The 16255-nt window shown below is 37.7% G+C and overlaps 2 protein-coding genes across 4 annotated transcripts in view; both read left to right on the top strand.

Annotated features, from left to right (window-relative positions):
- Positions 1-516: 516 nt before the first annotated feature.
- On the top strand, positions 517-2574 carry LOC128018054 (osteoclast stimulatory transmembrane protein-like). The gene is made up of 2 exons (XM_052603439.1): positions 517-1567; positions 2065-2574. The coding sequence occupies exons 1-2, from the start codon at positions 578-580 to the stop codon at positions 2437-2439; spliced, it is 1365 nt and encodes a 454-aa protein (XP_052459399.1). The 5' UTR covers positions 517-577; the 3' UTR covers positions 2440-2574.
- A 4838-nt stretch (positions 2575-7412) lies between these two features.
- The window catches only part of LOC128018552 (serine-rich coiled-coil domain-containing protein 1), a 72576-nt gene continuing 63733 nt past the window's right edge, over positions 7413-16255 (top strand). For all 3 annotated transcript variants that reach the window (XM_052604130.1, XM_052604129.1, XM_052604131.1), the window contains exons 1-3: positions 7413-7624; positions 9348-10508; positions 12627-12811. In XM_052604130.1, the coding sequence (XP_052460090.1) occupies positions 9374-10508; positions 12627-12811 (1320 nt within the window). In that variant the 5' untranslated portion in view covers positions 7413-7624; positions 9348-9373. The remainder of the gene's footprint in view (positions 7625-9347; positions 10509-12626; positions 12812-16255) is intronic.

Genomic DNA, 16255 nt, shown 5'->3' with positions numbered 1-16255 from the left:
TTTAATAATTGTTGATTTTGCTATTGCTGATACTAGCACTTCATTGCAATGCCATGTAACAAAAAATGTTTGAAAATTTAATAATCAAATGTTTCATAAAGAAACTTGCTATTTAATTGTTGATACTTTAGATGTACATCTTCAACAGAATTTCCCCCCTGAAAAGTGTCACTGTTTACACATCCTCATCCTCAAAATCTGTGATTTTCTTTAGTGGAAAACGAAATGTATTTTCTAATTTGTCCATATGACTTTGTTAGTGGTTATCATATGACTTTGTTTGATTTTGTTTGAGTCATATAATCACCATTCACTTTTAATGGAAAAAGCAGACTAGAAAATTTGTGTAGCAAATTATTTTTTTTTCTGTTCCGCTAAAGAAATAAAGTCAAAAGGATTTAGAGATTTTTTACTTTTAGTTTATAGAAGTGACTTATATTCCATTAGAACAACTGTAAGCAAAATAAGCCAATAAAGACTCTTTCAGTTATCCTATAGAGATGAATATTTTCCTTTTGTCTGATTTCTAACTCTCTCTGTCACTGTTTATGTGTTTGTGTGTGTTAGAGCCTCAGTGATGAGCAGGATGGAGGCGCTGTGGTTGTGTTACTCTTCTCCGACTCCTCAGAGTCCAAGTCACCTGCTCGCCCTACTTCTTCTCTGTCTCTCATTGGCTGCTGTAACTGCTTCACTGCTTTTCCACTGGCTCATAAATCTTTTAAAATATGACATCCAGACAGCATTGATTGCAGTTGGTATCTATGCCATAGCTGTGTTTATCCTGTCATCTCTCATCCATCCATTCCGATGTGCTTTCACTCTAATCTTCCCGACGTTGTTCACCCGACAAGGCTGTAAACTGCTCTTGTCCACATCTATGATGATCATAGTGCTGTACGTCCTACCCAACATGGCCGCCAACATTGCAACTCTCACAAATGTTGTGAAATGCACATCAGAAAAACTCTCTCAAAGTCTCCTAAGCAGCTCGGAGCTCATAAACAGCATAAAGGACAATATGGTCAGAAGAGCCGAGGAGAGCGCATATGGGAGTTTACTGCAAACGCTGCATGATTTTGATCACAGCACACATATTAATGTCTCCGAAGTGAAGCGACGGTTGCATTTGTTGAGTCAGCGGGTGCAGGAGGATTTCTCTGAAGTTGACCATCAAGTACAGGACCTGAAGCTGCTATTCAGCAGAATCTTTGCTGCTGTTTTTGTTCTGTATTTGTTCACAGAGTCCGTCATGTACCTTCGGTCTTACCTGACGTCTGTAAGATTTGATAACACATATATCACAGGTGGGCTCAGGAGGAAAGGAGCTGAACAAGGGATTGTGGTTGAAGCAAAGGATGTGAAAAATGGAGTAAACTCCACCAGTTTCAGAATAACTCAAAAAGAACTTTTCAAATGTCTGGCTCCAGCAGTGGTGATCACTCTGTATCTGCTAATGACAATCTTTTTGATAGTGCTGGACCACTTCTTGTATTACTTGGTGAAATTATGTGGTGCTTGGATTTCAAACATGCCACCCACCAACATCGGCATCAACGTCAACTTCAAGGTAATCCACTCCCCAAGTTTCTCCTTACAGATATTCTGATGAAATGTAACTCCAAGAAATTAGTCTCTGACCTATTGCTATTGTTCCTCATTTGTAATTCGCTTCGGATAAAAGCATCTAATGTAGATTAAAGCATTGTTTTAAGATGTATACTTATGTACAAATGTGTAAGTAAACAAAAAGTCAAACTAAACCGGAAGTCAAAGACTTAATTGAATTCCATATTATATATATTTTTTTTCCCACATGGAAGTCAGTGGCTACCGTCAACTGTTTGGTTACCAACATTCTTCAAAATATCATCTTTTGTGTTCAACAGAAGAAAGTAATGCATACAGGTTTGGAACAACTGTAAATGATGACAGAATGTTTCTTTCAAGTTAAAGCAGAAGTTTCCAAAAATGAAAACACTCATAGGCTAGTTACTGTTCACAATTGTGAAAAATAATAACAATTCTTTTTCTTCTCTTCTGCTTTATCTTTCTTATTCATCTCAGGTTGGAGCAGAAGTGGGCATCTGTCAGATCTTTAGCTTAGACTGTCAGGTAGAATTGTTGAACTTCAACAGAACTTACACAACCCGAATACACTCTGATCCAAACATGTGTGAGGCCCAATCCAGTAAACTGAACCCAGGTGTAGTGACGGCGCTGCTGTTCCTCTATCTGTTCAGCTACGCCCTGCTGCCGCTGGAGGTCTATGCGCGACGCCTTCGGAGGAAAGTAGCGGCTTCTTTCTTCCAGGCTCAGGAGGGGAGAAGGGTCGAGTTCCTTATCAAGAAAATTCAAACTAAACAAAAGGAAAGACAGAATGTTTTCTTCATAACCAAGCATCAAGATAAAGAAGTGTTTGGGAAAATAGATCAGCTATAATACACTCAATACAAGGTTGTATTTTATATATTTTATTGAATTGTAAATATTCTTAATTATAATTCAAATTTGTGAATCAAAAATTTTTTTCAACAACATTTACTTTCTCTCAAAATAACAGACAGTTCTCATGCACAAAAGCGGTAAATTATTTCGGCTTTTGTTTTGAATTCATATTTCTACTGCAGTTAAGAGGCATGTGATATGACCTATGATGCGGTAAAAGAAAAAAATAAAATTTAACGAACGTGTTTAACGGAGTGAGAACAGCTTTCTGCTTTTACCTTACAGTTCACGATCCATTAAAGGACTGTGTTTGTGACATAGAGCCTGATCTGGAAGGACTGGATGATGGAAACATGGCACTAATGGACAAGAAATCGAAGGGTCTTACAGCACAGCAAGAAGGAACTGTAAATACTTAGGAGGCTGCCGTGGTTATTATATGTGTATTATACTGTATGTACACAAACTGAAATCATAAAAAAAGAGTCAGATACTATGTGCATCACTGTTAATGATTTAGATAATGAGTTATATCAGGAAAAAAAAAACATTACATTTCTTTTTTTTTTTTTTGTGAGAGATCTCGCATCTTACTGACGTCAAACAGATCTGAACAGCCAGATTTGAATATGTGAACACACTACGGTTTATTATCATTCCAGGCTGATTTATCAGTTTGTGTCGTGCAGATTATAAGAAAATGGTCATGCAAAACTACATTGTTGTGTTTTTGGCACATAAATACTGTTTTAACATTAAAAGTGGATTTTAAATATGTCAATTTTAAACCATACATCAGTGTTGGCATTAGTTTTTTGATTCACTGTATTAAATGATGCATATTACAGTACACTTATTCATGCATTTAACTTTTAGGGTTCACATATAGTTTAAAGGGACAGTTAAATAACACAAAAGTCCATCAAAGAGTGCATATGGGAGGAATATAGATTCTTAATTTGTCACTTTTCCAACTACATCAGGGGTAAGTTCAGTGGTCCCTTTCTTGAGCGCTACATTATTCTTGTCTCTGTCACAGCACACTTAAACAGCTTTGCTGCAGTGCCACTATCATCTGTCTCATAGCAACTGCCTCTTAAAGCTGTCCGCATCGCCATGACATTTCAAAGATAATACACTGATAAAACCATTTTCTGGGAAAGAAAGTGCAAGCATTAGTCAAAGAAACAACTGAAAGACATTCAAAGCCATGAAAAGGTAATTATTAAATGTTTAGGAGGAAAGCCAGTGAGAGCCCTTTAATAATATCTGATAATGGATGATAATGGAAATATGTAGAGTCTCAGACCCAGAACAAGCAATGAAAGGCAGAAAAGGAAGAGGAAGAGGAGTTGAATGAAGCTGATTCTGAAAGTAACACTCTCAGGGCAATATCCCAGAGAATGTTAGCCAGTAATGAAAATTCTGTCATTATTTACTCACCCACACCCAAAACCATATTTTCTTTCATCTTTGGAACACAAAAGATGTTTTAAAATTCCTCTTTTCTATGCAGTTACCATGAATGGGGACTGAATCTTTTAAGCTTCTAAAAAGATATAAAAATACAAGTAAAAAGTCCTGTGTGCTATATTCACTATAAGTTACAGAACAGTTATGAAATATAAGTTATTAACTTAAAATCTTGTCACATGCTCTAGGCGTGTTAAGGAGAACAGTATATTTAAACATTTAAATAGATTTTGTAATAATTTAAGTCTGTTCCTGATGTATTGCTTCTGAAGGATTGAAGTAAAGCACATATTTTAGACCATTATTATGATTTTATTCTTATTTTTTATTTTTTTTTCAATGAAACTGGATGGGTAATAAAAGAACCAGTACATTCTAACAAATTTCTCTTTTCATGTTCAGAGAAAATAAAGTGATGGTTTAACATCATTAGGTGAAGTACATAATGACAGAATTTTCATTTCTGAGTGAACTGTTCCTGTTTTTATTGTTTCTGAGAGCATTTACCAATCCACTTTTCTGGGTAATATAGATATTATATAGAATAATCAGAAACACATTAAATATAAAAACAAGAACATTATTAGATTTCTTTTGTATGATGACAAAATGGATGCAAAGAAGGAAAAGGTCATTATAATACACACATATTAGTGTGGAATTGAATGAATCAGCCCTCAGACACACACAAGTTGAGATGATTCAGACTGAGTTTATTAGTGCTGCCAGGAGTGACACATGTAGTGACGCAGTCTAACGACACTTTCTCGATTGCATTTAAAAATGCTCATTGAACATTCAAATCACTTCAAAAATCACATAAAATCTGAGCAGATATTTTTTTAATGGTTTTCTAGATGTTTATGTAACACATTTATTGGCATGTTGGACGCTTCATTTATTAAAGTCTGTTTTTATAGCTGCCTTGGTTTTGTACACAGCCTACGCAGTTTATGAAGTAAGCATATGCCTGCAAAAATGTCTCGGTTATGTATAGTAACCCTCATTCCCTAATGGAGGGAACAGAGACATTGTTTCAAAGTTTCCAGTACTAGGGAATCAATCCCATAGACTCCCCATGTTAAAATGCCCAACTTTACAGCAGAAAAAAAAAAAAAAAAAAACATGTTTACAGCCTGGTACTGTAGCATTCATACGTGTTTACGTCATAGTTCTGTTGTTGGACATAAAACATGGAACAGGACTACATGCAAACACTACAGGTACAAAAAAATTATTTTGCTCTATATAGCTATTTGTGCCCTTTGTGACAACTGTGAGGAAGGTGAATTTCTTTTGTAACTCATCCATTTAAATTGTATTAAGCCTTAAAGTTCTGCATAATTAAGGCCCCGGCCCAATTTTGGCTTCAAAAACGCTCTTCAGAAACCAATGGGTGACGTCACGTACACTACGTCCATGTTTTTATACAGTCTATGGTCTCAACCCACTCAGAGGCAGTTCAGAGTTGTGGTTTAAAGGTAACAATGTCTCAATTCCCTCCATCAGGGAACAAGGGTTTCATACGTAACTGAGATGTTCCCTTTCAGTCTGTCACTTCCATCAAGTGTTGAAGTTTCTGACACTAGGGGTCTCTATACTAAACGTTATAGCTGCTGAACTGCATTACAAAACCACAAGGGGGCAGATGTTGACAAGCCTTGTAGCCTTGTATCACGACCAAATGCGCTTCTCCTCCTCATAACCTTCCAACACCCAAGACATGAGCTCACTCTCTTACAACCAGAAGAGCTGCCAAGAAAGCAGAGGTTACCTCAGACGGAGCCTTTTCTCATTTTGTTAGGGAAACAGAATAAGTAATGGCTGAAAGTCCTGGTAGTTAATGCTGGGAAAGTTTCTGTTCCCCCAGTGGAGGAAGGACACTACAGAGGTCGCATCATACCCAAAATGGGAGGTAACATTTTAAGATAAACCTGTGGACTTATGGGACAAAGTACCACATAGGGAAGTTTTTGTGGTGGGCCCCACATAATGAGAGAACTACTAAACACAGAACCTTGTGACAGATCGAGTGTCTGTCTAGGGGAGAGACTGAATCCTAAGTCAGGGGAGCCACCACAAATGGGGCACTAATGCATTACGTGAGTTCACTCAAGGGATACTAGCTCTCAATGGATTCTAATAGTGAGTTTCACTTAAGGACCACTGAGAGATACCAAGAGGGGATGAGGTGTGGCCTTGGAGGATGCAACCTCTGGGTGCCTCTTAGGAATCTTATAACCAGGTTGTTCTTCCCTACCCATCTGCCATCTATAGTGTTGTGATTCCCTGCAATCGCAGCCAAAAAAAAAACCTTAAGCACTGAAGCAGACAAGTGCCTGTGCAGGCCCTCTAGGAGGAAGAATATCACAGAACTGATGCCATATCTCAGAGAATCCTTCCTGTGGGAAGAACACCAGTTCACGAAAATGTGCCATGTATAGCTGACTTGTAGAGGGGGCACTGTCCTGCGTAATAATATTCACCAGCTGGTGAAAATTCTCTGAATTCCTCCTGGTTGCGCTCCATAGTAAGAGATGGCAGGGGAGTTGTGACATATACAAACACTGCCCTGGTGGTTGATGTATGCAGTCATCGCTGTGTTGTCTGATCACACAGAACAGACATGTTACTTTTAAATTGTATGAATTGAATTCAGATTTTAAAAAATTAATTCATTGACACTGCAGGGTATAATTGAGCATGTGAATTAATTTCTGTCTGAAATATTGTTTTTATAAAGCTAAAATGAAGTCTCAAATGTCATGAACATTAGCTGCTTCCCAAATGTAACTTCCTTACCTTTCCAGAAACATGCATCGTTAGAATTTTGTAGCAATAGAGACATCACGTGGACATCCAAAGAATTGCAGCAGGCTGTGGAGGAATTTTAGCCCAGTTATGTTATGGGATTCAGGGTAAAGGTATAGAATTTAACTCCATGCACTTTTGTATTTCCTGGCTCGATCAGCTAATGAGTTCTCTTAGAGTCATAGTATAGAATCATTCTCTTAGAATTATAGTAGCCTATTGGGTGGACCGTTATATATATATATATATATATATATATATATATACACACACACATATATATTTATATATAATTAAATTAAATGGTGCCAGAGTATAATAATAAACAAAAACAAACAAACAAACAAACAATCAAACAAACAAACAAATCAAGAAAAAAGCTTACAAATTGACTGAAAAATCGATATTATCATTATTTTTTTTAAAGATTTTTGCTTTTACATTTTAGCCGTCATACAATTCTGCAATAATGTTAAAAACTATTTATAAACTGAAACCATTGTTTTTCTTATAGGCTACATGAAATTTCAGTGATGATAAAGACAACTGTGTAATTTCACCACTGATCTATTATAGATCAGTGGATTACACTCTTTTATTGTACTTTCTCAGGGCTACTGCACCTGTGTGCCGTTTTTAAATGACGCTTACGCAGGTACCATGCGTCATTTTCAGAGGCGGAAACGCGGAAGCAAAGCGCGAGCACATTCCACGTCACTTGAGGTGGATTTACTAGCTCGAGCCAGAGCCAGAGCCAGGATCCTGACAGGAGAATTTAGCGCTTTGACGTTAAAGTCGCCGGATGTGATGCCACGAGCATTTTGGCTTCACGCTGAAACTGACAGCGAAGGGAATATCAGCGGGTTTTAAATATAAACGGAGGTTTCATCTCAAGGTAATGTCTTGTGTGTGGAGCTGTTCCTGCAGGCAGAGCGCTTGTAGCAGGCGGCTGCTGTAAATGTCGCCGTTTTATTGGTTACTCCGTGTTTCTTAAACGCCGTGTGTCCATCAGTACAGCTGCTGATATGAATGGTACATTTAACAATAGGCCTGTATTCCGTAATTGCTCTATCTCAAAACATAGAGAGATACCTAATTAGCATTTTTGGAGCTCTATAGCAGTGCTGCGATTCCCAAATATGATCCACGCGAGTATGATGTCCAAAAAATGCTGTTTTGACAGCCAGAAAACATCAGATTGCTGGTTATGGCCCTTTTTGCTTCGATTCATAGATTTTCACACTTTATTGATTTGTACCATTGGCATAGTTTCGCGTTAGATTTTATGCCATTTAAATTACTTCTAATTAAAATTTTGCTAGCGAATAATGTTTCTAAATGTTAGTTATGCCAAATGTAATGAAGGCTAACGTTACCTGTTTCCCACAAAACCCTTATTGTTATAACTTGTGTGCCATCATTTTTTTTTTTTTTTTACTTGAATAAAAGTTTCATGAGTTGGTTAGTTGTTTATTACGACATTGGCATTGTCATGATTATTATGCTACATACCTGAAAAAAATTAATTGTGCTGTAGACTGCAGTTACCCATTAAAACATGTAAGGTCAAGCAAACTAAGTAAAGCTATCAAGGGTGTATCTCCAACTGTCACAACAAGGGTACGAAGTGTCTACATGTTTTGTAGATTTGTCAGAGGGAACAACTGATTCACCCTGATTTTAGTAAAGTACAGTATTAGCATAAGGTCAACACAGAATGCTTAATGTGCTGTACTGAAATGTGCTCTGCAAACAGAAATGCAAATTTCTCCGGGATTTTTCACTTGTGAATCTTAATCATTGTGGCTATGGTGGGGAATTATTATTTTTTGCCTATTAGACACAGATAAGGCAGAATTTTACCAGCCTTTCAGATTTTAAGCAGCCAATTAATTAGTAAGTTGATATACAGTATTTTAATTAACTTTTCCCCCACATTTGAGGACAAATGAGGACACTGGCTGACAAGTGGACTCTGAGCTCTTTAAAATAATAGAAAAAAGAATACAATAATAATTATTTATGAGAATATACAAAATACGCATTGTCTAAAACTTTGTTCTTTCTTTGTTTCTTTCTTTTTGACAAATATTAAAAAATATTTGAAATTGAGAAAGTGTCAAAATCAAGTGAACATGCAGTGATTTACATCCCATGGTAACTAGGATTTACACAAGCTTCAGTCTGGATCCTGAGAAGAGATGATGCTGACCCTCAGAGGACCTCAGATGATGCTAACCCTGAATCAACATACAGAACTAACAAATATTGCTATAAGTGTGATTGCATTATATAATAATTGCTGTTAATAGTGTTCATCATCTGTTTGATTACGTCTATAATTGATTTTCCTCATACATTTCTGCCATATGTGCTCAACCTGACAGTCACCACCGATAAGCTACTACTAAATATTGTAGAAACTTAATTTTCTGTGAAGTTGCTTTTTCTATGATTTGTAAAAACCACTGTACAAATACAATTGAATTGAATTCTAATTAGTTTTTTTACTTAATTTGTTGGGATACTACTTGGGATCACATTTATATATATTTATATATTTAACTTTGTTAAGGGTGTCATGCTAATTCTGGATCTGTCTCTTTACCTGTTTGCAGGGTGTCTGAACTGGTGCTTGATCTTAATGGGCGAGTCAGGGACACGCCGCTCCACCCTGGTCTCCAGGCTGCCCATCTTTAGACGTAGTGTGCGAAAGAGGCAGGACTCGCTCCCCTCCTCACCCTCGTCCGGTGGTGTTGGCAATGGCGTCCACACTTCCTCTCCTTCCAGCACGAATTCCAGTTCTAGCAGCACGGGCAAACGGCGCAGCCTGTTCCGCACACCGTCCCTCAGCTTCCACAGCAAGAGGAACAGCGACCCGACCCAGCTCAGCCTGGACAATAACAGCCCGGGATCTGAGGTCACCTTTCGAGATGATTCCATCTCAAAGACACGACATTCATTCGGATTTGGTGGACACAAGAAGAAGATCACCCGATCTCAGACAGAAAACCTAGAGAAAGCGTCCACCAACCGCAGCGTGTTTATTAATTGCATCAGCTCAGGGACCAACGAGGGAGATGATTCGGGGTTCCTCGATGATGTGAGCAGCAAGAGGTCTTCCAAGCATAAGAAGCAGCTACTGCCCAAGTCCTTATCAGCTCACCAAAGGTTTTCCAAGAACTCATCCAATGTCCCAGACATTGGTCAGGATGGTGTGGAAGATCCTCTTAAAACTGTTACGCCAGGTTCCTGGCCTGGAGAACTGGCTGAGAGTTCTCTACAATCGCCCATTATCTCAGAAGACCGCACCACGGCAATAACACCGTCCGATTTTGTTCACGTCACTGAAGACTCGGTCTCAGAAGTGGACGCTTTGCCAGTCCCCAGTCCAGCTGCTCCACCTGAAAACTTCAGCCAAGCTCTTTCTCCCTCGCAGGTGCCCTTCTCCCCACCCCAGGCCAGCACGGAAAAGCACTTACTGCCAGATACCAGCCACACAGCCAACACACAGTGTGAGAGCACCACTGCCCATACAGAACCAGTAACACTGCAGACAGTGCAAGAGCTGAACTCTAACAATAACCCTAATGCTAACCCTGACCAGTCAGAGGCCAGTGAGACTGATCAAGCTCCAGAACTGAGTGAGGACAGCAGCTCCAACCCAGACGCCCGTGAAAAGCGGTCTAGGAACACTGTGCTCACCCAGCAGGCAGGAAGATCGTTATGCCTGAGCAAACTAGAGACCAGGCCAAGTCTCCTGAGAAAGCCGCACACAGGTAATGTCAGTGCTTTATTTTTTTTATATAGAGGCTATTCTGTTTCTGTTTTTTAGAGGAGCAAGTTTTGTGGGAAATTATTCACATACTTGTTCCATGTCAGAAACATGTTAATCTTTGATCTTTAAACCAGTTTCACTAATCTTTCACTGAGATTTCATCTGTAGCTCTCTTATGACCTCAGAGCGTCCTCGATAACTTTCTGCTATACCAAGATAATGAACTGCTCTTTTGATTGGGAAAAAACAAAGGGAAAAAGTATTCGTGAAGTTATTTATTTCTGGTTAAATTGGTTTTAAACATGATTGACAACTAAATTAATTGTCTTCACAATTCTGTTTTTTGTAAGGCAGAATGACGTGAGCAGACTATCTGCACATTTTACTGATATTACACGGCTACTTGCCAAAATAAATAAAAACAAAGGCTAGGCTTGAAGTATTGATGATGTGACATGAAATGTTTTTATTATAAGAGAAGGGACCTCAGAAATAGATCATATACATGAATATATCACAGATATATGCACAAACATTTTTTTTTATGGGAACAGTAGTCAATTATATTCTGTAGTATACAAAATATTGCAATGCAAAATACTGTGATTGGCCAATCAGCATGTAGTATTCCAGAGAGCCACATAACATGCTAATTGAGAAGTCAGTCAATGCTGAAGAGATGTCAGACATCAGATACTATTAATGCCACATTATTCATTATTTGTTATGAATTAATCGGTCACATAGTTAATTATCATATTTGTGTTTTAAAAATGACATTTAGGCTCTCATGTAATAAGCTATAAAAGCTCTGCATAACATGTAACCTTAAACTGAATGTGTAACTGATCTTCACAGATCTGGAACTGCTGAAAGCTTGAACTACTATTTTTATCCACGCAAACAAAAACTGAGAACTTTAAGAATTTTTAAGAAAAGATTCACCCCTCCCTTTACAAACAATACTTTATGCTCCAGTTTGGCTGTAGTTTTCTTATGACCTGTGATCTTCCTTTCTGTAAATGACTTTTTCTTTATGAGTGCTTTCACTCCAGAATGCCTGTGGCTTAGAGGTTTATGGGAGACTAACCAGCTCTGCTGTATTGAATTTCCTGTAGTGGAGACCTGATATTGGCTTTACTATAGATCTCCTTGCAGGAGAGAGTGAACTCTACACTCAGTGGTTTCATTTACACTTACAGGCTTGGGGTCATTCATTAGTATTCATGTAAATGATAAAGCTCTTTTTGAGGTTATTAAGATGTTTTTAGTTATACTCGCTTTTCTTTAAATAGGAGGAATATGTCTGGATACAGTCAGGTCTGTTGTTTGCCATGTTGGCAGCAGATTCTTTTTGCATAACAAGTATTCCATAAACCCTTTTTGTTTAAATAAGATGTGCTGAAAATTTGAGCTAGTTTATGTTTTGCATGTTTTTTCCTTGTGACTATATTTAATTATCACCGTTATGGTGTCTTTTGATGCAGTTTTTATTTGACTGTGTAGGTTTTGGGCTTTCACTGAGTGTTTGTGTCCGTAGGATCCAGGATTAAAGCATTTATGATGATAGTAGAGTACGGAAACATAACTAATGACTCTTTGTTAGACTGTTTCACCTATCCATGTTGTTTAGATTTTAATATCTACCCTAGGTTAAGAGATAAACTAACTAAACTTATTTTATGCAAATCTGATGCAGTGGGTGAGTTGTAGTTTGTGCCCTAGGCTTAACACTTTTTCATTGTGTATTTAATATCTTTGCTATATGTTTGACATTTTCTTTAGTACATATCTGTACATATAGTGAGATTAATTTTAAGGGAGGAAACTTGGTAACAAGGTGTTTCCATATGTATTTTTCCACTACATTTGAATATTGTTTTCCATAGAAGTGCAAATAACAGCAATTCATGTGTATATGCCATATCATTTTATTGTAACTTGAGTGTATTTATGATATCTCGCGCGCGTGTGTGTGTGTGTGTGTGTATGATCAAATACAGTGCATTCCAAAGTTTTGTAATCGTTATTGTCCACTGCTTAATAACTCCGAACTGTTGGCCAGCAGCTGTCTGTTTTGAGGGATATGATTTTCTAATCTATGTTGTATCTTTCACAGTGTCCATGTGCAGCAGTGTGAGCCCGTACCATGAGGTGATTCGCTTGGATCGACGTCTGCGGTCAGCCTCTGAGGGTGCAGGAGGACCCAGTCTTCACCTCAACCTCAGGGATCCTCACTGCATGGAGGGCAACACTTTATCCAAGCACAGAACCACTTCTTCATCTTCCAAACTGGGCAGCTTGGTAAGTATAATGCAATTCCTTTGCTCAAACTCGCATTTTTAAAATACAGGACTGTCTTGTAAAACCATTGATGTAGATTCTCACAGCGTCTTTCCAAGGGATTAAATTACCTCCCAGCGATATAATCACAGTGCTTAATTAAACAGACAAATCCTCTCACACCATTTTACCCAGCAGGTCAGCAGGGCTAGATCCATGGGTCACTTTCCCTCTGTAGAAGATTCCAGTGCCTGAACATGTCGTGTGCCAAAAAAAGATTATTATAGAGAAAAAAACATAAATAGGGGTGGTGATGGCGCAGTGGATAAGACACATGCCATTGGTCGGAGAGACCTGGGTTCGAATCCACTGGTTGACACCAATGTTTCCCTGAGCAAGACACTTAACCTCTAGTTGCTCCAGAGGCGTGCGACCTCTGACATATATAGCAATTGTAAGTCGCTTTGGATAAAAGCGTCAGCTAAATGACTAAATGTAAATGTAATAAATATAAAAGCTAATTCATAAACAAATTTAATACAATAACAGTGACACAAAGTATTTCTGAATCATGTACTGCAGGGCTGTACAGTTGGTGGCCCACCAATCATCTTTATCCAGCCCGAGAGAAGAGAAAGCGCAGGTTGCACATACGCCTCGAGTTGTTTTTGGATTTATTAGTTGTTTGTCCACAAGGTGGCAACACTGGCCCAGGCCTTTGTTTCATAGCTGAAAAAGAAACAACAACCTGTCAGAGACTACAGCATCAATAGATAGCAATGTTGACAAGTAGAGGTCGAACGATTGATCGGCTGGTCGATTTTTTTATCTTTATTAATTGTGCTGTAGGTTAGTCCGATTTATATGCAAGCCATGGCGGGGAGCTTAGCGTTGTTGCAGAACTCCCTCTGAGGCTGCGTGAGAGAGGATACAGCTCACACCCTGCCACTGCGGCTTGTTCACACACAGCTTCAGCTGATGGCAGGTCAACACAGCCCATTATTATATTTTACCCTACTAGAATTGATGCCAGAAAGTTATCATATTCATACTGTAAATGCAACAAATCATTCGCATGTATAAGTAGAAACACGTTCAATTCAGACGACACTTCTGGGCTGATTATAACGTGCACGTTAACTTTCCTCATGAAATTTGTTTGTAGGTCTTACAATATCCTCGATATCATCGCACTCTTAAGCAGTTATGAGCAGCAGGCTGTGTAATATTTGTAAAATCTTTTATTTTTATTATCACTGTGGCCATTTGACTTATAGCCAGTACCCAGTTACAAAAAAAAAAAAAAAACTATTCTCATTCTATATTGATATTAACATATATAAAAAAGAATTATCAAAACATTACCAAAACAAAATAAATGATATATAAATAAAATAAATTTTATGATTAACGCAGTTTGCAGTATAAGCAGACGTGATGCGCCATTCCCGCATCTGCGCCCTCTCTCGCTCTCACCTCCTGTTTGTGGCTGAATACAAATTATCAACATAATTAATGGACAACTAGGCTATATCTGGGAAAAGACATCAGTGCAGTCCGGCACAGAGAAAAAAATTAAGCCCATGCATTTCTTTCAGGTAGCTACATTCAACTTCCTGTGAAATAGTTTTGACTGTTGATCTTAGTAACGGGTTTAAATGTCGTAATAATTTCACCAACAACAACGCATTTGACTTAATATTCTAGTTTTCATGACTTAAAATGTATTATATAAAAACAACGAAACAATAAAGATTGGTTAAAGGGGGGGTGAAATGCTATTTCATGCACACTGAGATTTTTACACTGTTAAAGAGTTGGATTCCCATGCTAAACATGGACAAAGTTTCAAAAATTAAGTTGTACGTTTGAAGGAGTATTTTTGTTCCCAAAATACTCCTTCCGGTTTGTCACAAGTTTTGTGCTCTTGTTAAATTTCAGCCTCTGGATCTGTGTCACAGCTTCCACATGCTCTCAACTCAAAAGCCTACTGGCGCTCGTGATTCTTTAGCTCTGCCCACACGTCACGCCTCTAGGCGCTCGTGTTTTTCCGGGTACAGACTATCTTTCTCTTATGAATATAATAAAACTAAAGACTTTTTGGAGTTATGAAGGATGCAGTACTACTCTATAGGTACTCAAGATTAACAGGAGATTGAGTGAAAACGAGCATTTCACCCCCCCCCCCCCCTTTAATTAATAGCCTAATAATCATATGGTTTTCTTGAATAACACTGTTATGTAGACTAATACAAAATTACCAAAATTAACCATGGTTTTATCATATTTGATTTCTGAATGCTTGAGACTATAAAACCAATCAGAGAGTTGTATTAATAAAATCATAGCCATAGGTAAACATAGCTACAATTGTAATTTTATAAATAATAGAATTTAATTACAATTTATTTATTTACTTTTTGTTTATTAAGTGTCCAGTGTTTCCTATACATTCAGTTATTTTGACGGCTCGTCACTATATCAAAACTGACCACCACAAATAGATTAAAATGTACAATTTAAATGCATCACAGGTGTTTTCATATGAATGTGTCTTTGAAAAGAACTGATTCTCTTGAGAAAAGCATCGATGTAAATTTCGTCTTTCCTGTAATGCCTGATAAAGTAGCTTTTGTAAGCACCTCTTATTTGATTACAGCGCTCCAACAGCGCCTCCTGCTGGCAGAAAATTCATTTGCAGCCTTTGGGATACACTGGTGTCTGTCAGTAAAACATACATGAACAAAAAGCATGCTTCAGCACTGTTTTGAGACATGTATTGTTACTTTAAATTGGGCTGCTACTAATTCTATTACTATCTTGTAGCCTGCAATAATAATTTGCAAATTTTTCAAGTTTTAAACTTTTTTATTTTTATGAGATAAAAAAAAGGCATCATATATCAGCCATCGGCTGCGCTGAGTTTTAAATATCGGCATTGGCCAGTGAAAAACCCATATCGATCGACGTCTATTGATGAGCACTTGTGTGTAAACTCTTATGGACAAATACGCTTTAATGGACAAAAACGCTCACCGTTATGTCAATTTGTTTCGGTAAGTGACCATTGTAACCGTAGACCATTGTAAACGCGGCCTTAAATGACCATAAGTCCAAAATTCCCATAAATAGTTGGGAGACAAGAGAAAGTGTTTTAGATGTGCATCATGTATATCTGGGTTAAAAGAGAAACCTGCTGCAATCTGTCTTTTGATATAAATAAATAAAAAAAAAGATAAAAAAAGCGAGAGATAACTCACTTCTCTGCTCGCTGATTAACTTTTGTAGCTTGAATAAAGAATAATCTATATAGTTTATGCATATACAGTTGGTCGTTTGTGAGAAGATTGTTTTAATTTAAATTTGTGTTCTGTATTTTTCAGAACCTGTTAAATGTTAATGATAATGTATTTCGGTTATACTGTAACTTTAAATGGCTATAACTGATGCCAGAAACTGAGGGAA

The sequence above is a fragment of the Carassius gibelio genome, chromosome A8 (genome assembly GCF_023724105.1).
Source record: "Carassius gibelio isolate Cgi1373 ecotype wild population from Czech Republic chromosome A8, carGib1.2-hapl.c, whole genome shotgun sequence".
Lineage (NCBI taxonomy): Eukaryota > Metazoa > Chordata > Actinopteri > Cypriniformes > Cyprinidae > Carassius > Carassius gibelio.
The sequence above is the reverse complement of the archived record's forward strand: the minus strand, read 5'-3'. Positions and strand labels throughout refer to the sequence as shown.